The 17587-nt window shown below is 42.1% G+C and overlaps 1 protein-coding gene across 2 annotated transcripts; it reads right to left on the reverse strand.

The window, feature by feature from the left end:
* Positions 1-326: 326 nt before the first annotated feature.
* Positions 327-7080, reverse strand: LOC6552442 (protein hunchback). Of its 2 annotated transcripts, none has more exons than XM_001980895.3 (2): positions 6481-7080; positions 327-3192 (listed from the first exon to the last, which is right to left on the reverse strand). In XM_001980895.3, exon 2 carries the CDS (start codon positions 3172-3174, stop codon positions 874-876), a length of 2301 nt encoding a protein of 766 aa, XP_001980931.1. In that variant the 5' UTR covers positions 3175-3192; positions 6481-7080; the 3' UTR covers positions 327-873. The 2 variants fall into 2 exon arrangements, with proteins under 2 accessions (XP_001980931.1, XP_015010040.1); XM_015154554.2 differs by lacking the exon at positions 6481-7080 and adding an exon at positions 3452-3623.
* Positions 7081-17587: the final 10507 nt, after the last annotated feature.

The raw sequence follows: 17587 nt of genomic DNA on the forward strand, positions 1-17587 counted from the left end.
CATATATAATAATATCTTCATCTTTATTATGTTATTGCATAAAAACATTTCGTGGGCAAATCCTAGACTAGTTTAATTTACTTAAAAATGGATTTATTAAGGATTACACTGGGCGCACATCTTAAGTCTCGAAATTCGTTTAATGACCTCGGCTTAGATTTTATGGGGTAAATACTAATTTTGATCCGTTGCTCAGATTTCGTGCATCTTAGCTACTCATTAAAAATCTCTAAATTTGTACTTCTTCTTTCGTCAGTTTCAGTTGCATCGAAAATATTGTCATTATTGCCAAATGGTTAACAAAACAAAAAGAAAAACTTGTGAAATTATATTGAATAACTTGTATTTATTTGATTGGATTTCGTTCGATTCGAATTCGCTTTCAACTAACAAAATACTGAGAGGATATCAGAGAAAGAACTGAGTGTTATGTGTATACATAGGTTAAATAGGACTAAATAATTATTTTATAAAACATACTCATTATGTATATGTTATAAACTATATTTTATTAATTTGACTTTGGACTGTTGGTATTGTTTGCTCGTTTCGCTTGACTCGACTTACAAATTAGATTTAACTTAGGCTTATGTTTCTCCATGCATTTATGATAGTTTTTAAACCGTTTTCAGGGTTTTTAGTCGATTTCGAAAATACAAGAGAGTATAGAGACAGATTGAAAGGTGGCTACAGTTCGATACAGTTAGGATAGTTAGATAAACTTAGGTCTAGAATTAGCTGCTTAATTGGCTTATGTACAATTTTCGACAACAAAATAATGTTTTGGAAAACCTATGCTACGAATATATACAATTCTGGACAACGATTATGTGATAATAGTGATAAATAATAATAACAAGGTGAATGGGGAACTTAGGAGTGAGCATTCCTAGCCATGTGGACAAAGAGGCCGACGGGTCCGTCGCACTTCTCGCCGCACATGTTGCACTTGAAGACATCGTCGCAGCTGTGGTAGCCCATGTGGATGGTGTAGAGCACGGCGTCCTTGAAGAAGATATCACAGTACTTGCACTCGTAGATGGCCCCCGCCGCCGCCGGCGTTCCGGAAGGAGGAGCTGCAGCCGCTGAGTTGGTGCCACTGCTGCTGGAATTGCTGCTGCTGTTGCCGTTGCTGTTGCTGCTGGCATTGGAGCTGTTCCCTGAGCTGGACGCCGTGGAACTGGCACTGGTATTGGCCTGTGGCACATGGGCCGTCTCCATGGACTCATCCGCCGAACTGGTTCCCGAGCAGTGATCCTCAGGCATGGGTTTGCGGCCGGCAATGGGCGAGGATGCGGTGGGCATGGGTGTGCTGGGTACTTTAAGTTGCTCGGGAGAGGTCATGGCCTCCGATCGCAGTTGAAGCAGGGTGTCCAGCTTGAGGACCCGTCCCTTGCGCCTCGAGGCATTCGAGGTGCTCATCAGCGGCGTGGCCTCGTCCTCTACCTTGAGATTCATGATTAGCGGCTGCTGAGGTTGTTGCTGCTGCAGCTGCTGCTGCTCCTCCTTCACCGGCGTTCCTTGGGACAGATCCATGGCGGAGTCCACCGACTTGCGCTCGTACTCATCGTCCTGCTCCTCCTCTTCATTGTCGCTCTGTTGCTGGTTCTGTTGCTGCAGTTGCTCTCGCATTCTTGGCGACAATTGGGCCAACACGGCGGCCTGTTGCTGGGCAGCCAGCATCTGGAGATTGAGGTTCCAGTAGGGGAAGAAGGCCATGTTGCGGTTCTGCTGCAGAAGGCTGGCCAAAGGTGGCAGAAGATTGGCTGGACTGGGCAAGCTGGGCGTCTGCTCCACGCTGGCCGCACTCTTGGCGGGAGAGACGGGCAGCGGCAGCAGTGGAGATGCCGCCGGGGGAGCGGAGTTGCTTTGAACCAGAGGGAATCCTTGCAGGGCAGCACTCAGCTGAGATGTGGCTGGCTGAGCTGGCTGAGATTGCTGTTGCTGCGGAGCGACGGCTGCAACATTCGACTTCCGGCTGCCACTGCCGCTGCCACTGCCGCCAGTGGCAATTGGTCCACCATTCTTGCTCTTCGGACCACGACGCGTGCCGTAGACATCGATGACCAGCGAGGGATTGGGGGTGCCATCCTCATCCAAAACCATGCCGGGCTTGTGACCATACTTGCGCAGATGCAGCTTGAAGCTGTGGCAGTATTTGGTGGCATAATCACAATCCGCACAACGGTACTGGTACACGGAACTGTGCGACTTGCGATGCGAGTTCAACATGGATTTGTTCACACACGTGTAGCTGCACTTGTCGCACTGGAAGGGCTTTTGGTTCTTGTGCTTCCGGATGTGGTACTCCAAGTGGTGCTTGAACTCGGTGACGAACGGGCACTTCGGGCACTGCAGGATCTTGTCCGGTTTCATGTGGGTGCGGGTGTGGGCCCAAAAGTCCACCTTGGTGATGGCCACCACGCCGCAGGTCTTGCACTTGTAGTTCTTCATCTTGCCGTGCGAATTGTAGATGGGCATTCGGATGTTGGTATCATCGTCCTCGGACTCGACCATGTACTTCATGTCCTCGCTGGAGTTGGACATCTGATCGTGCTCCTTCTCCTGCTCAACATTCGACTGGCTAGACTTGGCCGGCGACTTGGGCGGTGTGACATCCATGGGCGGTGTGAGCGCCTGCAATTTCTCGCTGCTGCCAGTGGCAACTGCAACGGTGGCAACTGTGGAGGCGGATATGGGCGTGGGCTGCGGACTGGGACGCAGATTTCCGCCATAGAAGTGCTGCATGGGATTGGGCAGACCGGGTGGCGTCAGCGGATTGAAACCGCCCATCAGATGGTGGTGGTGATGATGTTGCTGCTGGGCTGCTTGGAAATGCTGCTGGTACTGCTGTTGCTGCAGCAACTGTTGCTGCAAGTTGGCATCGTAGTGCTGCAGGCTGTTCTGATCGTTTTGGCTGGGTGATGGGGTCATGGCGCATAGAGTATCCATGGGCTGCTGCTGATGCTGCTGCTGCTGTTGCTGCTGCTGCTGCTTGAGGAACTGTTCCAGGTGATTGGTCGAGGGAATGGGCGACTGGCGCGGACTGCTGGCCACGCTGTTCCCATCGAGATGATGACCCGGCTCCTGTTTGATATTGGCCGCGAACATGCTGTTGTACCAGGCGTTGTGCTGCTCGTAGGTGGTCGTGGCTGTCGTCTCCCAGTTCTGCATCTTGGCGGCTCTAGACGGCTGTAATGCGAAACAAAAAAACAGAGAGAGTGGGGTTAGTGGGCATATTCATTCACTGCGCCTGCGTCGAGTTTTTTCCTCTTTTTTCGCTTGTTTTTCATTTTATTTTTCCTCGTTTTTCTGTTCTTTTTTTTTGTGCTTGCGGCACCACCCCTAACAAAAAATATGCCAGGGGTGGCTGGGCACCCAACCCCCGAACTCGATTTGAGTGATTTTGTGCACAAAATGGAGACACTGGGTAAGGGCTACAATATCCTACCGTTTGGTGGCCGCTCAGTGCGTGTGATTGCGATTGTATCGAAGTATATTCCAAATTTGTCGGGATTTTCGTAAGGATTTGCAAGGATATTGCTGCTGCTGCTGCTGCTGCTGTGTTGTCGCTGTGTTAACCAACTCGTGACTGACTAAACAATTGCAACAGGCATTAGTTTATATCGCGCTCAGGTAGACGGGCGCACGCGTCAAGGGATTAGATGGGCAAAGGTGACGGGAAGTCAGGTACAGGTCGCGGATTGGGAAGCGAGGATCGCGGATTGAGGATTGCGCTCTTGATCCATTCTGGATTAGAGCAGAAACAAAAAACTACGCGCACTTGGATTTGGATGATCCGGGAGCTTAGCGGATGGCCAGCTTAGCAGCGAGCTGCGAATTTTCCCTCGGTTTTCTATGGGGATTAGGTTGGGCTGGAGAGTCGACAGCAGGAGTAGGCAGCAAAGGAAGGCAGTTTCGTAGTTAATAATAATAATAAAAAGTAAAAAGGATTGCGGGATTTAACTAAATTAACGGATCAGAACTGCTTGCTTACACCTGCGGGAAAACTCGATGGACTAACAAATTGCCAGTTTAAATGGCAGTATTTTTCCACTTAACTTTTCATATAATTCCGCCGCTTTTTCCAAATACCTATCTAAATACATTCTGAACGAAAAACATTTTTCGGGCAACAATTTTCCGACATTTCACTTTGATTTGCGTAGTTCTTTGAATAATTCTCGCATTAAAATTTCTTGTTCAACCGCAGTTGCCTACTTTTTTTTCCATTTCCAATTTCACGCTGAAAAATTGTGCAGTTGCTGCATTTTTGGCTAATTGTTTGTGCTTTTAAGTAAATATTATTAAAAACGCAAAACGAGTATGGGGCATATACGGCATATTATAATGGGATGGTGCTGTGCTATCTGGCAGCTGAAATATCTACAATACTTTGCCGTAATTGATGGTTCAGGAAACAGAAAGTGCACAACAAAATGAAGCTTAGCATATTTATTTAAATTCGCTTTTGTGGATATTTTTAAAGAAAGCCAAAATTAATTGCAGTGCGAGTTTGTGAGTGTGAGTGTGTGCACTATGAAACAAAGAGAATTTTTCGCCTTTCGTCTGGGCTTTTTTGTGCCATGCCCAACAACAGCAACAAAGCCAAACTAAAGGCCAAGTGTAAAATTAATATTACGCCGGGCAGGGGCGTGGGCCAAGGGGTGAAGAGGGGGAATGCAGTGGGGGCTGGGACTGGGGGCAGTGGGGGGTCGGCCACAACGAGTGCAGCCAGGCAACCGAAACTGCAAAAGTAAACTAAACATGTGCTAGTCGTTTTTGGTGCCCCCCGCCCCCCACCACACCAACACCGCCCCCTTTTTACCCCTCTAAAAATATCATGAAAATGGCAAAAATGGAAAAATTCGCAAACGCAGAAAATGCGCCACACAAAAAATGTTTTTGTTGAAAAATCCGTACAAAAAGCAAGCCAAGAGCAGGATATGCCCGCAAACAAACGTATATACATACATATGTATATATCTTTGGTATATAGAATAAACATATGTATGTACATATGCATATGCATGTGCAGCCGTGTTGTTGTTGCTTAGAACAACTTGTTGTTGTGCCTGGTGAAATGCATTCTTCTTTTTTTTGGAGCTGCATTCGTTTAGGGAAAACTGCACTGCTGCTGAAGTGATTCAATGTCATTTGGGGTTTATAAATATATCCCGTATAATATGTGCATATTTATTTTTATGCGCCTAACAAAGCCCCATTTGTTTGATTTGCGCTCGGTTCTTTTTGTCAGCACACATTAAAACTGTCTGACTGACAATCAATTCTGCAAAAGTATCTTGCGACGATGATGGGGATCCTAACAAAAAACACCGCCAACGACCGTCGGCTTAGGTGTATTTATTATATTCGAAATGCATTTTGGCAAGTGCCAAACTATTTGCCATTAAAAAATTGCCACGTTGACTTTGAATTATAGTTCGATGTCTAAATTTAAATTATTAAAAAAGAAAAGTCGAAAATGCATTTGCCGAAAGAAGCGAAAGAAATGCTAAAAATTGAAGGGGTTATATGCGGGGGGCGCAGGAAGGCGAAAAAAAAAACAACATGAAAGTCGACATGTAAACAAATAAAATTAGCTGTCAGGCGTAGAGGGGGCGTGGCCAGGGGCGGTGTTTAGCACGGGCGAATGGGGGGTAGTGGGGGTTGGGGTTGGGGTTGGATATTCGCTGCAGTTCTGGGCAAAAACAGACAGCGCGGGCAAAAAACAAGTTCACCCGAAGATCGGCCAAAAGCCAGACAGATTTTAAAATATTGTTTTAGAATTTTTGCCGTTTGCATTTTTAGCAAATGATTTACCACTCTGTGTGACTGTGCGTGTGTGTGTGCTTGCATGTGTGTATGTGAGTGTGTGTGAGCTCTCTTGTTTGTGTTTCTAAGGTTAGACAGAAAAAGAAGCACTCGATTACAAACAACAAGAAGAGAAGACAGAAAGTAGAAGAAAGTTGAGTAGTTGGGATTAAAGGTGATTATAACAAAGAATAAGCGAAATGCTTATCAGTCATCAGATTAGACTACATAAATAAAATAAAGTGCATGAAGCATAATGGCAAATACCCGATCATTCGAAATCCGTGACTTTTGTAAGACAGCTATTTCGAAAATCTATCACATATTAGATCAATTTTAAACAACTAAATTGCAATGATATTTAAATATATTTGGTATGTGTATTCCAAAAAGGAGCTTCAAACTGGTTTATACAAATAAAAACTGATTTTGTATCAATTTGTATTAAAATTTTCAGAACTTATAAATCTCCTGAAAAACTGTGTATATTACTGGATACCCCAACATTTTGGCATTTGCTCCCGCAAAAGCGATTAGTTGTTCTGCTTTATTTGTTTATCCGCGAAAAGCTTTTGCGAATTTCTACCTCCATGTGTTTTTTACGATTTATTGGAGGTCGAATGCAGTGTAAAACTAGGATACTGGATGGTACGCCCATTTACTTACCTTGGGGACAGTCCAAATGCAATTCTCGGGGAGAATTTGGAAACGGGAACCGGGAACGGAAGTTTTCGCTTTTTACTCGCGGATTCTCTCTTTCCCACTCTCTCGCTTGACCGCGGCACGGTTACCGTTAGACCAACACGCACAGTGCGTGCGAGGGGGAGCGGCAATGTGGGGCTCCTTGCTCTTCGTTTTTGTCTATTTTTTGGGCCTCGCTTTTTAGCTTGCTTTTGTGCTTTCTTTTTCGCGGAATTCGCGCATGTGCGGGAAGTGGTCTTTGCCAAAAAATATAGGTTTTCGGTACAAGAGTCTTTTCGCAATTGGTTTTCTTTTAGCACACACACGGAATTTAATTGTATTTATTGGCAATATTTGTTTTGATAGCAGTTACGTCTCGTCCTTTGGATGTTTGGTTATCTTTGTGTTTTAGTGGCTGCCTGTCAATGCTGGCGACTTTCGTTTTCGGGACTCGGAGCACAACTGACTAAACTCGCGCTCAGCGGGCTCTTCTAATAGTTGAAAATCTGCTCCTCACAGCAGTGCACTCGCCAAAAAAGAACTCAAATCTAAAATCTCAATTGCAAAGCAAAAACAAATGCCAGAAGTGCAACAACACAAAGACGCACGAGAGCCGTTACACGGAGCAGTAGAAGCTGAAATGAGAGAGCAGGCGGAGAGTATTGTAACGAAACTCACTCAAAACGGATGCGGATGCTAGCTGTAAATCTGAGTGACTTTCCCCATCCCCAAACGGCAATAGCCAAACAGCATCCCCTTCGTGTCGGTGGCGTTCGCTCTTTCGCTCACTCACCCACTCTCTCTCTCGCTCTCCCTCTGACTCGCTCATTTTATCCTTTTGCATTTTCTGGCGCTGCATTTTGGCCGATTGCAGCTGCCTTTTTGGCTCTTTGCCGTTTTTTGGCATCTCCGCTTCACTATTGATTATTGATTTCTGGCCCACAGTGAGAGAGCGGAAATGGGTGAGGTTGGGTGGTGGGGGTTGGCGCCTTCGCCAATTGTTTTTTGGGCAACTTTAAGCCCAGACACATTAACAACTTAGCCAACTGCAATTTGGCCGAATGGAAGTTTGGGCCGAGGAGATTCCTTGTTGCTTTAACACATTTTCCTGTTGCTGTGCGTGTTAACTTAATTTGGCCAAAGCTTTGGCACAATTAGCATCCGAAATTCAAAATCTTCCCTAGGTAGTTTGTGAATAATAGGTGTATACCACCTTTTTAAACTTATTTGCGAAAAGGTATCTTTGTTAGCTTGACAAGGTCTATGGTTACCAATTAATATTTATCATTCATAGTATCACTCGGGTTCGAGCGATTATTTTCCCAAGCAAAAGGTTCGCTATAAGCATGATAAATAAGGTGAGATTTGAAAATTATATTTTGGCAGTGCAATTCATTGATAATAAACTATTATTCTACATATAAGATTATTATTTGTACGGATCAGTGTTCTTCTAAAGAAAACACACAAACAAATTCATAATTACGCCCTGATTTAAAAGGCCTCTGGCTATTTTATTCAAGCTCCTGTTTGTGTTAATGTCGAATATTTTGACTAAAACTAAAGTGGAACGGGGGGAAATTAGGGCGTTGGCAGGGGGTGGGGAAAATGTAAAAGCAATATTTACACAACAACAGGGCAAACAAAACGCCGCCGGTATGCAAATTACACAAGTTGCTCTCACATATCCAGAGGAATATGTGCCAAAAGGACGACTCCGGGAACAGGTAGTGCAAGACATAGACCTGCCATTGACGTTGACATGGCAAACCGGATTACGAACTGCAACCGGACTTAGCGGAGAAAGGATTAAAGGACGCGAGGGGCTACCTGAACGGCCCGCCCAGTTCATTAATCCGCGCATCCGAAGAAGTGCGACTCGAATCTAGACTGATGTGGATTTAAAAGCGATTTAAAAGTTGGCCAGCCGTACACGGCTGCACAGGACATAATCCAACATTACGCAGTACCCAGGATCACGCAGGATCAGCGCCGTTGATCCGGAGGATCCAGTTAGTCCCGAGCGATTAGCGTTCGCTGATCAGCCCGATTAGCGTTGCTTAGGCGGGCGGGTGTGGATCCTACCCAGATACCTTCGGAAAGTTATGTAAAGTTGAAGTTAAGGACATAACAAACATAATCCCAAGGACCGTCACGCTTGACCTTTTAATTGATGAGCTGTGATATACATACCTATCTGTTATCGGGACAAACACAAACATGCTGATGATCATGATCGTCTAATTGCCGAAAGTCCATGCCACATATGCAAATGATCCTTATCCTTAACCTTTGGCCTGCTGCTGTCTCAACAGAAGATCCTTCGAGGGGAAGATTGGGCGGATCAACAGGGCGGATCCGCACATCTTTATCTCCTGATCTTCGCATCTCCCAGATATGCAAATGTATCTCTAGGATGTGCAGCCAAGCGCTTGGGATTTTGTGGTTGACCGATTCGCCCCTCGAGAGCATATCTCATTAGGATGCCTTTTTTGTGTTTTGATTTGGCGCACTCTTCTTCTGACCTTTATCCTGGCGGCCTGTTGAGATATCACCTTGAGTTCGTAAGCTGATTTCATGCCAAGGATGATTTGCCATTTTTCTTCAGTTTTTTTCCCCTTCTTAAGGGAGTTCTATTTTTTGGCTGTTTTGGTTTGTGTGGTTATTGTACGGCGATTTGGCTCTTTGATCTTAAGTGCAAATTGGTTTTGCCACACAATTACTTAGATTTATGCGCTACTGTTGAGTAGAGTGCACTTGAAGAGTAGTTACATACTTAAGGGTTTCGGAAGCTGAATAAAAAAAGTTTTTATTATATAATATGCATATATATTCCGGTATTAAAGAAATGCAATACCTATCTGCTCCTTAAAGTTTGAAACGAAAAGAGAAATATGTTTTAAGTGTCCGATACGTGAATATAATTTTGGTAAATGAAAATATCTGACTAGAATGTTGTGCTCAGACACTTCGTGGCTTATTCCCTAGCAATAACAAACGATTCACCGAATAGTGCTGCATCCCTTAGGTAGCAAAAAACACTTGCAAATCTCTGCTACATTCGCTGGCAAATTTTGCACACTTCCAAAGCATGTCGAAACCCTTAGGAAGCCGCAAAAATTAGCATTTCGCATAAATCAGATGCGAAAAGTGCTCGCGAGTTACGCCCACGAAAATGGGACGAAAGCGTGAGGGCTGCGTGAAAATTCCGCCGAAATGTTATGGTAAACAGGACGGGCTGTGGACGGGCGTTCGGCCAACATCCGTAAATCCTTTTTTAGCACGAAAAACCGAAGGATTAAAAAAGGAAACTAGAGCAGAGGTCCCGGGGACAGGGCGAATAGTTGCTCTAATTTTCATTGTCCGCCTTAATGGTTACGCCGTAAAATTGGCTATGCGGCCAAACAAAAGTGCGAAGGACGACGGCAGGACACGCAGGACAATCGTCTGGTGGATTTTCAGTCGACACGCCATGAGATTTTATGAAGGCGACTCGCTTTGCATGTTGTTCCATAGATTTCGCTTCGGTCCCGGTTTGTTTTGGTCAGGTAAGACCTTCGATTAACAATGAAAGTAGCTGGAAAATCGCGAGAAACTTCTAAAGATGCACAGATATACAATATCCATGAGTCTAATGGTCATTAGAGCGGTTCGCTCTATATACAATTGTACCAGCAATCTTGTTTGAAGCTTAAAAAACGTCACAAAAAACACACTTCCGCGTAAGGCATCCCATTTTGTGTAGGCGATTGTAAAATATTTAGTTTTTTATGACCAGTGGTGTGGGCAGGTAGCTGGCTGCCGTTTTTTGTGCGCGACCTCAACCCTTTCACCCATTAAGAAAAAATCGCATCCTGTGAGTGTCCTTGCCAGCTTCCCTCGAAACGGCACACACAATTTGTGTGCTTTGCGTTGTCTCTTCTCTTTTTGTTTCCAGCTAATGTCGGCGTCATTGTGTTCTTTATGACGCCTCGGTTGTTTCTTTTTTATGGTGTCCTTTGTCCTTTGATCCTCGTTGCACGGCCAAATCCCAACTTCCTCAACCCTTTTGCGGACGAGAAAGTTGCTCGCCGAAGAACGGGTTAAGCGAAAACTCCATTGCACTTTTTACAAGCCGCGATCTTCTTGGAATTTTTTTTTTTTGGTCATTAGGCGAAAGGGTTAAGTTCGATTTTGGCTCTCGGTGGGTTTATTGGGTGAATTCAATGGGTTAAGGCGAGTGAAGAAGGGTTGTACGGTTTTAACATTTTACTACTTGGAAAATACTGAAAAACTTGTAGGAAAAATATCCAGTTCGTTTGGAAGCAATATATAACTTTATGAATATAAAAGTAAAATGTAAAAACCCGAAAGTAACACGTAAGTATTTTAAGGTTCTTAAAAATGTGAATGCCTAACAAGTTTTATTAAACCATTTTTATACGCTCTCTTTAAAGTAATTATTAGGAGTTTCATTCGTAAGCATTAGAAAATTCTTATATTAATAATTGTGAAACCCATTTTTGCCATGTAAAAAAGAGTTACTCTTAAGTCTGAGCAACTTTTTTTGGCCGAGTTATGACGAAAAATCGCGAAAATCATAAATTGATATTCTGGTCAAAATTAATAAGATTTTTTCCCGAAACCATTTAAACCAGTTGTCCAAATATAGAATGCCATACATCGTTGAACTCGTAATAAAATTCTCTTTCGGATGGCATTCACAGTTTGAAATGTAAAATTTTTGCCATTTTTCGCTAAAAAACATGATGTAACCCCTTACAAAAAATGAAAAAATTGGAAAAAAATTTTTTTTTTGTACGTATTGAAAAAAATGATATGGGCGGTTAGGCTCGATCATTAGCTGTAAAAAACAGTTACTCTTAAGTCTGAGCAACTTTTTTTGGCCGAGTTATGACGAAAAATCTAGAAAAAGTAGTACCCTTTTCATAAATTGATATTCTGGTCAAAATTAATACGATTTTTTCCCGAAACCATTTAAACCAGTTGTCCAAATATAGAATGCCATACATCGTTGAACTCGTAATAAAATTCTCTTTCGGATGGCATTCACAGTTTGAAATGTAAAATTTTTGCCATTTTTCGCTAAAAAACATGATGTAACCCCTTACAAAAAATGAAAAAATTGGAAAAAAATTTTTTTTTTTACGTATTGAAAAAAATTACATGGGCGGTTAGGTTCGATCATTAGCTGTAAAAAACAGTTACTCTTAAGTCTGAGCAACTTTTTTTGGCCGAGTTATGACGAAAAATCGCGAAAAAGTAGTACCCTCTTCATAAATTGATATTCTGGTCAAAATTAATACGATTTTTTCCCGAAACCATTTAAACCAGTTGTCCAAATATAGAATGCCATACATCGTTGAACTCGTAATAAAATTCTCTTTCGGATGGCATTCACAGTTTGAAATGTAAAATTTTTGCCATTTTTCGCTAAAAAACATGATGTAACCCCTTACAAAAAAATGAAAAAATTGGAGAAAAAAAATTTTTTTTTACGTATTAAAAAAAATGATATGGGCGGTTAGGCTCGATCATTAGCTGTAAAAAACAGTTACTCTTAAGTCTGAGCAACTTTTTTTGGCCGAGTTATGACGAAAAATCGCGAAAAAGTAGTACCCTCTTCATAAATTGATATTCTGGTCAAAATTAATACGATTTTTGCCCGAAACCATTTAAACTAGTTGTCTAAATATGAGCCCTTTAATTAATAACAAATACTTAAAAATATGAACATATTTTTTTAAATTTTATTTTCAGACATATAAGCCGTTTAATAAAAGTAAGATTTAGTATGGGAGGAATAATCATTTTAATGTTCCATCCGTAAGTAACGGTCCTGGAAAATTTTTGAAAATCCCACAAATTATATGCGATCCTTATGGCCGAGCATTTGGCGCGATTACATTCGTAATTCGCTGGAAATTAAGGCCACTAAGTCGCCAGCGAAATGGATTCGGACATTGGGCATTGGACAAATGTAAAAAGGACTTTTCAGCCCCGACCACTGTCCATTGTTCAGCATCCGAGAGGATCTGAAAACCAAACCCAAACCAAATCCCAAGCTTAGGCAATCGGCATTGGGAAATAAGCGCCAAGTATTCGAGGATTCACTCACCCACCCCAGAGATCCTTGGACGCAGGACGATGTGCCGTCTAATCAGTCCACATTTTCACACTTTCGTGACCCCTGCGGCGCTACAGATGCGGCGATCGGGGGTTGGCCCCTGGCCATTGCCCATTGGTCAGAATAAGACAAAGTAGAGTAAAATAAAATAAAAATATATAATAAAATTGGGAACGCGCGCCAGCGTTCTGATCCTGACCCCTTGTCAGCGTCAGCCAGAGGTTAAAATTAATGCGAATACTGTGGATGTGTGGATATGTGGATGTGCGGATGTGCGGGGGGAGAAATTGCATCAATTCGGGGTCACGGCTAAGACGCCTTAAGGAGAGCTGCCAGTTCACAGGGCATATAGGGGTGGCTAGGGTCAAATTTATGGCTCGACATTGAAAACTGTAACAGTCGAGCGATGGATTTTTGCAGCTCGGCGAAAATTTGCGCTCCATTGTTTAGCATGTTGTGAAAAATGGTTCGATTTGGTACGAAATTGTTCGGAGGTGGGGTCATTCCGGGTTAGAGCGATTTTAATTGACCATTGGGTGACCCTCACCCGTAACCGGCGGTTGCCTGACCTTTTTCCGTCTTGACATTTGCGAATGCTGGGTCGCTACGCATTTAAATAATTTTTCATTGCCAGCCAGGTTTGTTTTTATTGCAAATGGCATTTAATTGTTGACCCCCGAGTTTCCCACTCGTGGCAGCAGCAAAATGTAACGTATTTCTCGTCAGCGGCAGCTGGAAAATTCTGCTCATTTTCCTGACCAACTCGAAGCTCTCACACTCTCCCTCTCTCTCTCCATCTTTCTCCGGCCGGGCCAAAAAGAATTAGCTAATGGCCGAGGCTCTTTTGCGGAAAATGTCGGTAATGGCCCCGGCAAACTAAGCCGGAAAACGTACGGCCCAAATGCGAATAAAAAATTGAACTTCTTGCGATAAATATGCGAGCCTATTAGTCGCACAGTCAACGCCATTCCAAGCTGGCCTAAACCATGGCCAGCATGCTTTTAGGCCAGGCCAAAAGCCCATGTCAAGCGCTGAATAAGTAATTCTTTTTCTAAGATTGCGGCCATCAGGACGACGGCCAGGACTCGTCGTCTCCGCCAAGGTGTGGGCGCCAAGAACAAAAGGCATAAAACGTTAGCACGGATAAACAGGATGCAAGAGGACAAAGCAGAATATTTTATTTTCTAATGTATGCGTTGAAATGCCAGAATCCGGATTTATTTTGGCAGCCGGAACACTCCTTGCTTGAAGGATACCCTGTACTAATGAAGGACACCAAAGCGCAACATGTAAGTATTTTAATATACGAAGTTCAATTTACACTGAAGTATAACTTATCTTGTGATATATTGTCTTTTCTAGATATATTCTCCTAAGACCTTTTCTCGCATTATTATTATTGCCCAGCCAAACCACTGAATTGCTCGCATTTCTGCATCCCCCAACAAAAAAGAGGCTGCATTAACACTTGGACCCACTCCCCACATAATCCCCCACAACTTCGGATCCCTCGTATCCCCAGCATTTTCCGTGCTCACCGCTAGAGTGTAAACACCACTGTCATTTATTTTCGTATTATCATAATGAGAAGTCGTATATTTTTATGTGAATTTCTTGCTTTTTGTGCCAGAAACATTCACCAGCAAAAACCAACCACCCAAAGGGGGAGTTTGCCACCCCCTCATATGTCACTCACTTTCCGCATGTGTGTTGTGTGTGTGGCTGTGGCGCGTGTGTGTGTAAAAAAGGCACCCGAGCAAAATAAAAGTAAAACACAAAAACAGTTTCGCATTGGCAATTTGGTTTTGTTGTTGTTAAATTATCACCCAGTTCAGAGCCATATAGAATCTATATATCCACCCCAAGTGGCGTGGCTAGACTATTTAAGCATCCACCCACCAAGCGTCTCAATCCCAAAATCTTTGGCAGAGGCGTAGGAATATATGGATAGATGGATTTATAGATACAGATAGATAGATCTTTATTCAAATTGATTAATAGGATTTAATAATTAGAGTTTACACAATATATATACATCTTGTATTGTTTATGAATAGAATTAAGAATAATTTTTAATACCTTTCTGCATCTACATACATACACTTATATACCTGGCTTAAATATATTTCTCAAACATACTTAATTTTCTGTAACTTAAATATACTTATTTTATTGTTTACTTTAGCTATTGTTGAAAATATAACCCCCTTTGCCTGAGACTCTGTTGGGTTTTCCGTACAATCTTAGATGTTCGAATTGTAAGAAACTTATTTATCTTTATGTTGACTTCATCACGTGTGGAAATTCTTCTATTAGTTGAATAAAAATCAGTAGCTTAAAATGTAATTGAACTGTAGAAAGAAATTTGCTATAATAATAATACCAACTTTTTTCGCTATTGTATTCAGAATATTCTACGCATCATTTTCCCCGCTTTTTTCTTTGTTCCATTGCTAATCGCTTATCAGCAAATAAATTTCAAGTCCCCCATTTAAGAAAAGTAAGTTGTGTGGAAAGTGGTCAAATAAGCTAAAGATCAATCAATATTTGTCTAACAATAAAAAATGCAAATATGTGTATGCTAAATTGTGACGGTTTCTGTTTGCTCGCACTGATAAAAATGTTTTGATGTGTTTGCCCAATTGGTCAGTCAAGTTTTTGTTCTCAACGGAAAATTTTTGAAAATCGGTGCAGATAGTAAGCAAAAGACGAACTGTAATCTCAAGTAAATTCCGGTTATCGAATCGTTCATGCTATAATTTGGGCAAGCTGTTTAATCAAAAGATTGTGCATTGCAAATAATTAAGCACAATATTTATTTCTCTAAAGGTAGCTTTTGAATATATATTTTTAACTACTAACTTATAGCATTGGTATTTAAAATACGATATTATACACATGTATTACAACATATTTTGTATATAGAAAACGGTTAAACATGTAAACCCATTGCTATAACCATGGTTTCCTTTGAAAACTTCATTTTTTATGGCCAGTGGGTCTGGCAAAAAAACATTGCATACTTTTTCGGGTTAGGGAACAAAGCCTGCGTCAGCCAATAAAATCCTACGAGCATCGCCATTTCTATCAGCAGGCACACAAAAACTAATTCCACATAATGGGCCAATCTACATAAAAAATCGCTCGTTTGCTGGGTTGATTTCCCCCACCCCTCGTCCTTCGACCTTAGTCCTCGATGGCCGTCAAAAAATCGATGGGCGGAATGGGAATGAGTCACTGAATCGGCCGCCCCCCGCATAAATTTCCAAATAATGTAATGCTAAAAAAAAATCCGCACTTGAGTGCGAGCGAGACGGGCTGAATGGGCGAAATTGGGGGAGCGAATAGAGTTCGAAATCATGAACCGTACAAAATGAAAATCCACCCTCGAAAAAAGTTGCCAACGTTTTTTCCGTTCGTTTTTATTTTGTTTTCTCTGCTTCCCCTTTGTTTTGTTTAAGTGGGCAAAAAAGAAGAGCGCAAAAAGCATTGAGTGGGTGAGTTTCTGCATGAGTGTGTGTGTATGTGTGTTAGGGTGGGTGAACGTATTTATCGGTGTGGGTATGTGTGTTTGTGAGTCGGCGATGGAGGTACACTTTGAAATAGACATGGACGCTTTTTAAATACATCTTAAAAAGTATGTGGGTCTAATATAAGTCTACCAAATCAAAGGTAGTTTTCAATATCTCACCATTTAAGTAATATTTTAAATCATTCGTATTATGCAGCTAAATATATAGTGTATAAATTTGTTTCATTTTCTAAATGAAATACCCATTTTTTTAGGTGCAGCATTTGGTTGATTCCCAAAGACTGTTTCGCTTTGTTTGCAAAACAATCAAAAGCGAACGTAGTCGCCATGTTCATTCCGAGTTTTTCCCGCTTTCCACCCGCTTTCCCCCCGATTTTCCCCGCCAGTTGACATCGTTGGCGACATTAAATATTGCTAAGAGTTCTTTCTTCTCCACCGATTCTCACCGCCTTTCCTTCTGCCCCTTTTTCCGGCCAAAACCAATTTCAAGCATATTTTTATGAGTCCTGTGTGCTGGCGGTGGGGTCAACAAAAGTCCATTCCGGCTGGCAGGCGCTGCAGCTTTAGTTTATTTTGCAAACGTGTGCCACCTGCCACGCCCCCGTTCGTTCGAACGCCCCCAGGAGCTGAAAACGATGCGAAGCCATGTGTTAGACGCTAATAACGTTGCTGGCCAAAAGGCGGCAGGAAATGGCCAGAGTCCAGCATGGAATCCTGCAGAGGGTTCGTCTGGTTATGGTTCTGGTTTTGGCTTTGGATTCCGGTTCTCTGTTCACTTCCATATGGTCGGATTCCCTTGGAATCTGGACGTGAGGCTAATGAAGCTGCGAGGAAGTGTTCCTGCGCAAATTGGGGATTGGCTAGTGCATTACCAACGTGCTGTAAACTATCTTTGGATCGATAACAAGATTTACATTTGATTGAAGAGTAAGCTACAGTCCTCTTAAGATGCAATCGTATTTATGTAATATTTTTAAAATATTTTAAAATATTTTAAAACATATACATTTATGTGGCAGTTATATACTTGATCACATGGTATGCATACATATATCTATATAATGTATAAACTTTGTTGAATTACACATTACAAACTGAAATATACATTTTGTATATACAAAATTTATTTTTAACATTTCGGTAACGTTTTTATTTACCCATTTTAAATTTCTACATTCAAATCAATACTATTCTTCTTTCTACCTTTAATTCAAACTATATTCGTTGTCGAAGGAGAGATAACTAACTTTGCATATATGTATATTCATGGTGCAAGCTAAACTGTCTTTAATATAATACCAAAACCGTATAAAACTATTTATGTACGTATGTATATTTATCAGCATTGCTTCTATGGATGTTACATCCGCTGAAACTCTAATCATGGCTCATGGCATCATCGTTAGCTATTTCACTGCGTTTTATGGGCCTTT

This window comes from Drosophila erecta, unplaced genomic scaffold, assembly GCF_003286155.1.
Source record: "Drosophila erecta strain 14021-0224.00,06,07 unplaced genomic scaffold, DereRS2 tig00000000-arrow-pilon, whole genome shotgun sequence".
Lineage (NCBI taxonomy): Eukaryota > Metazoa > Arthropoda > Insecta > Diptera > Drosophilidae > Drosophila > Drosophila erecta.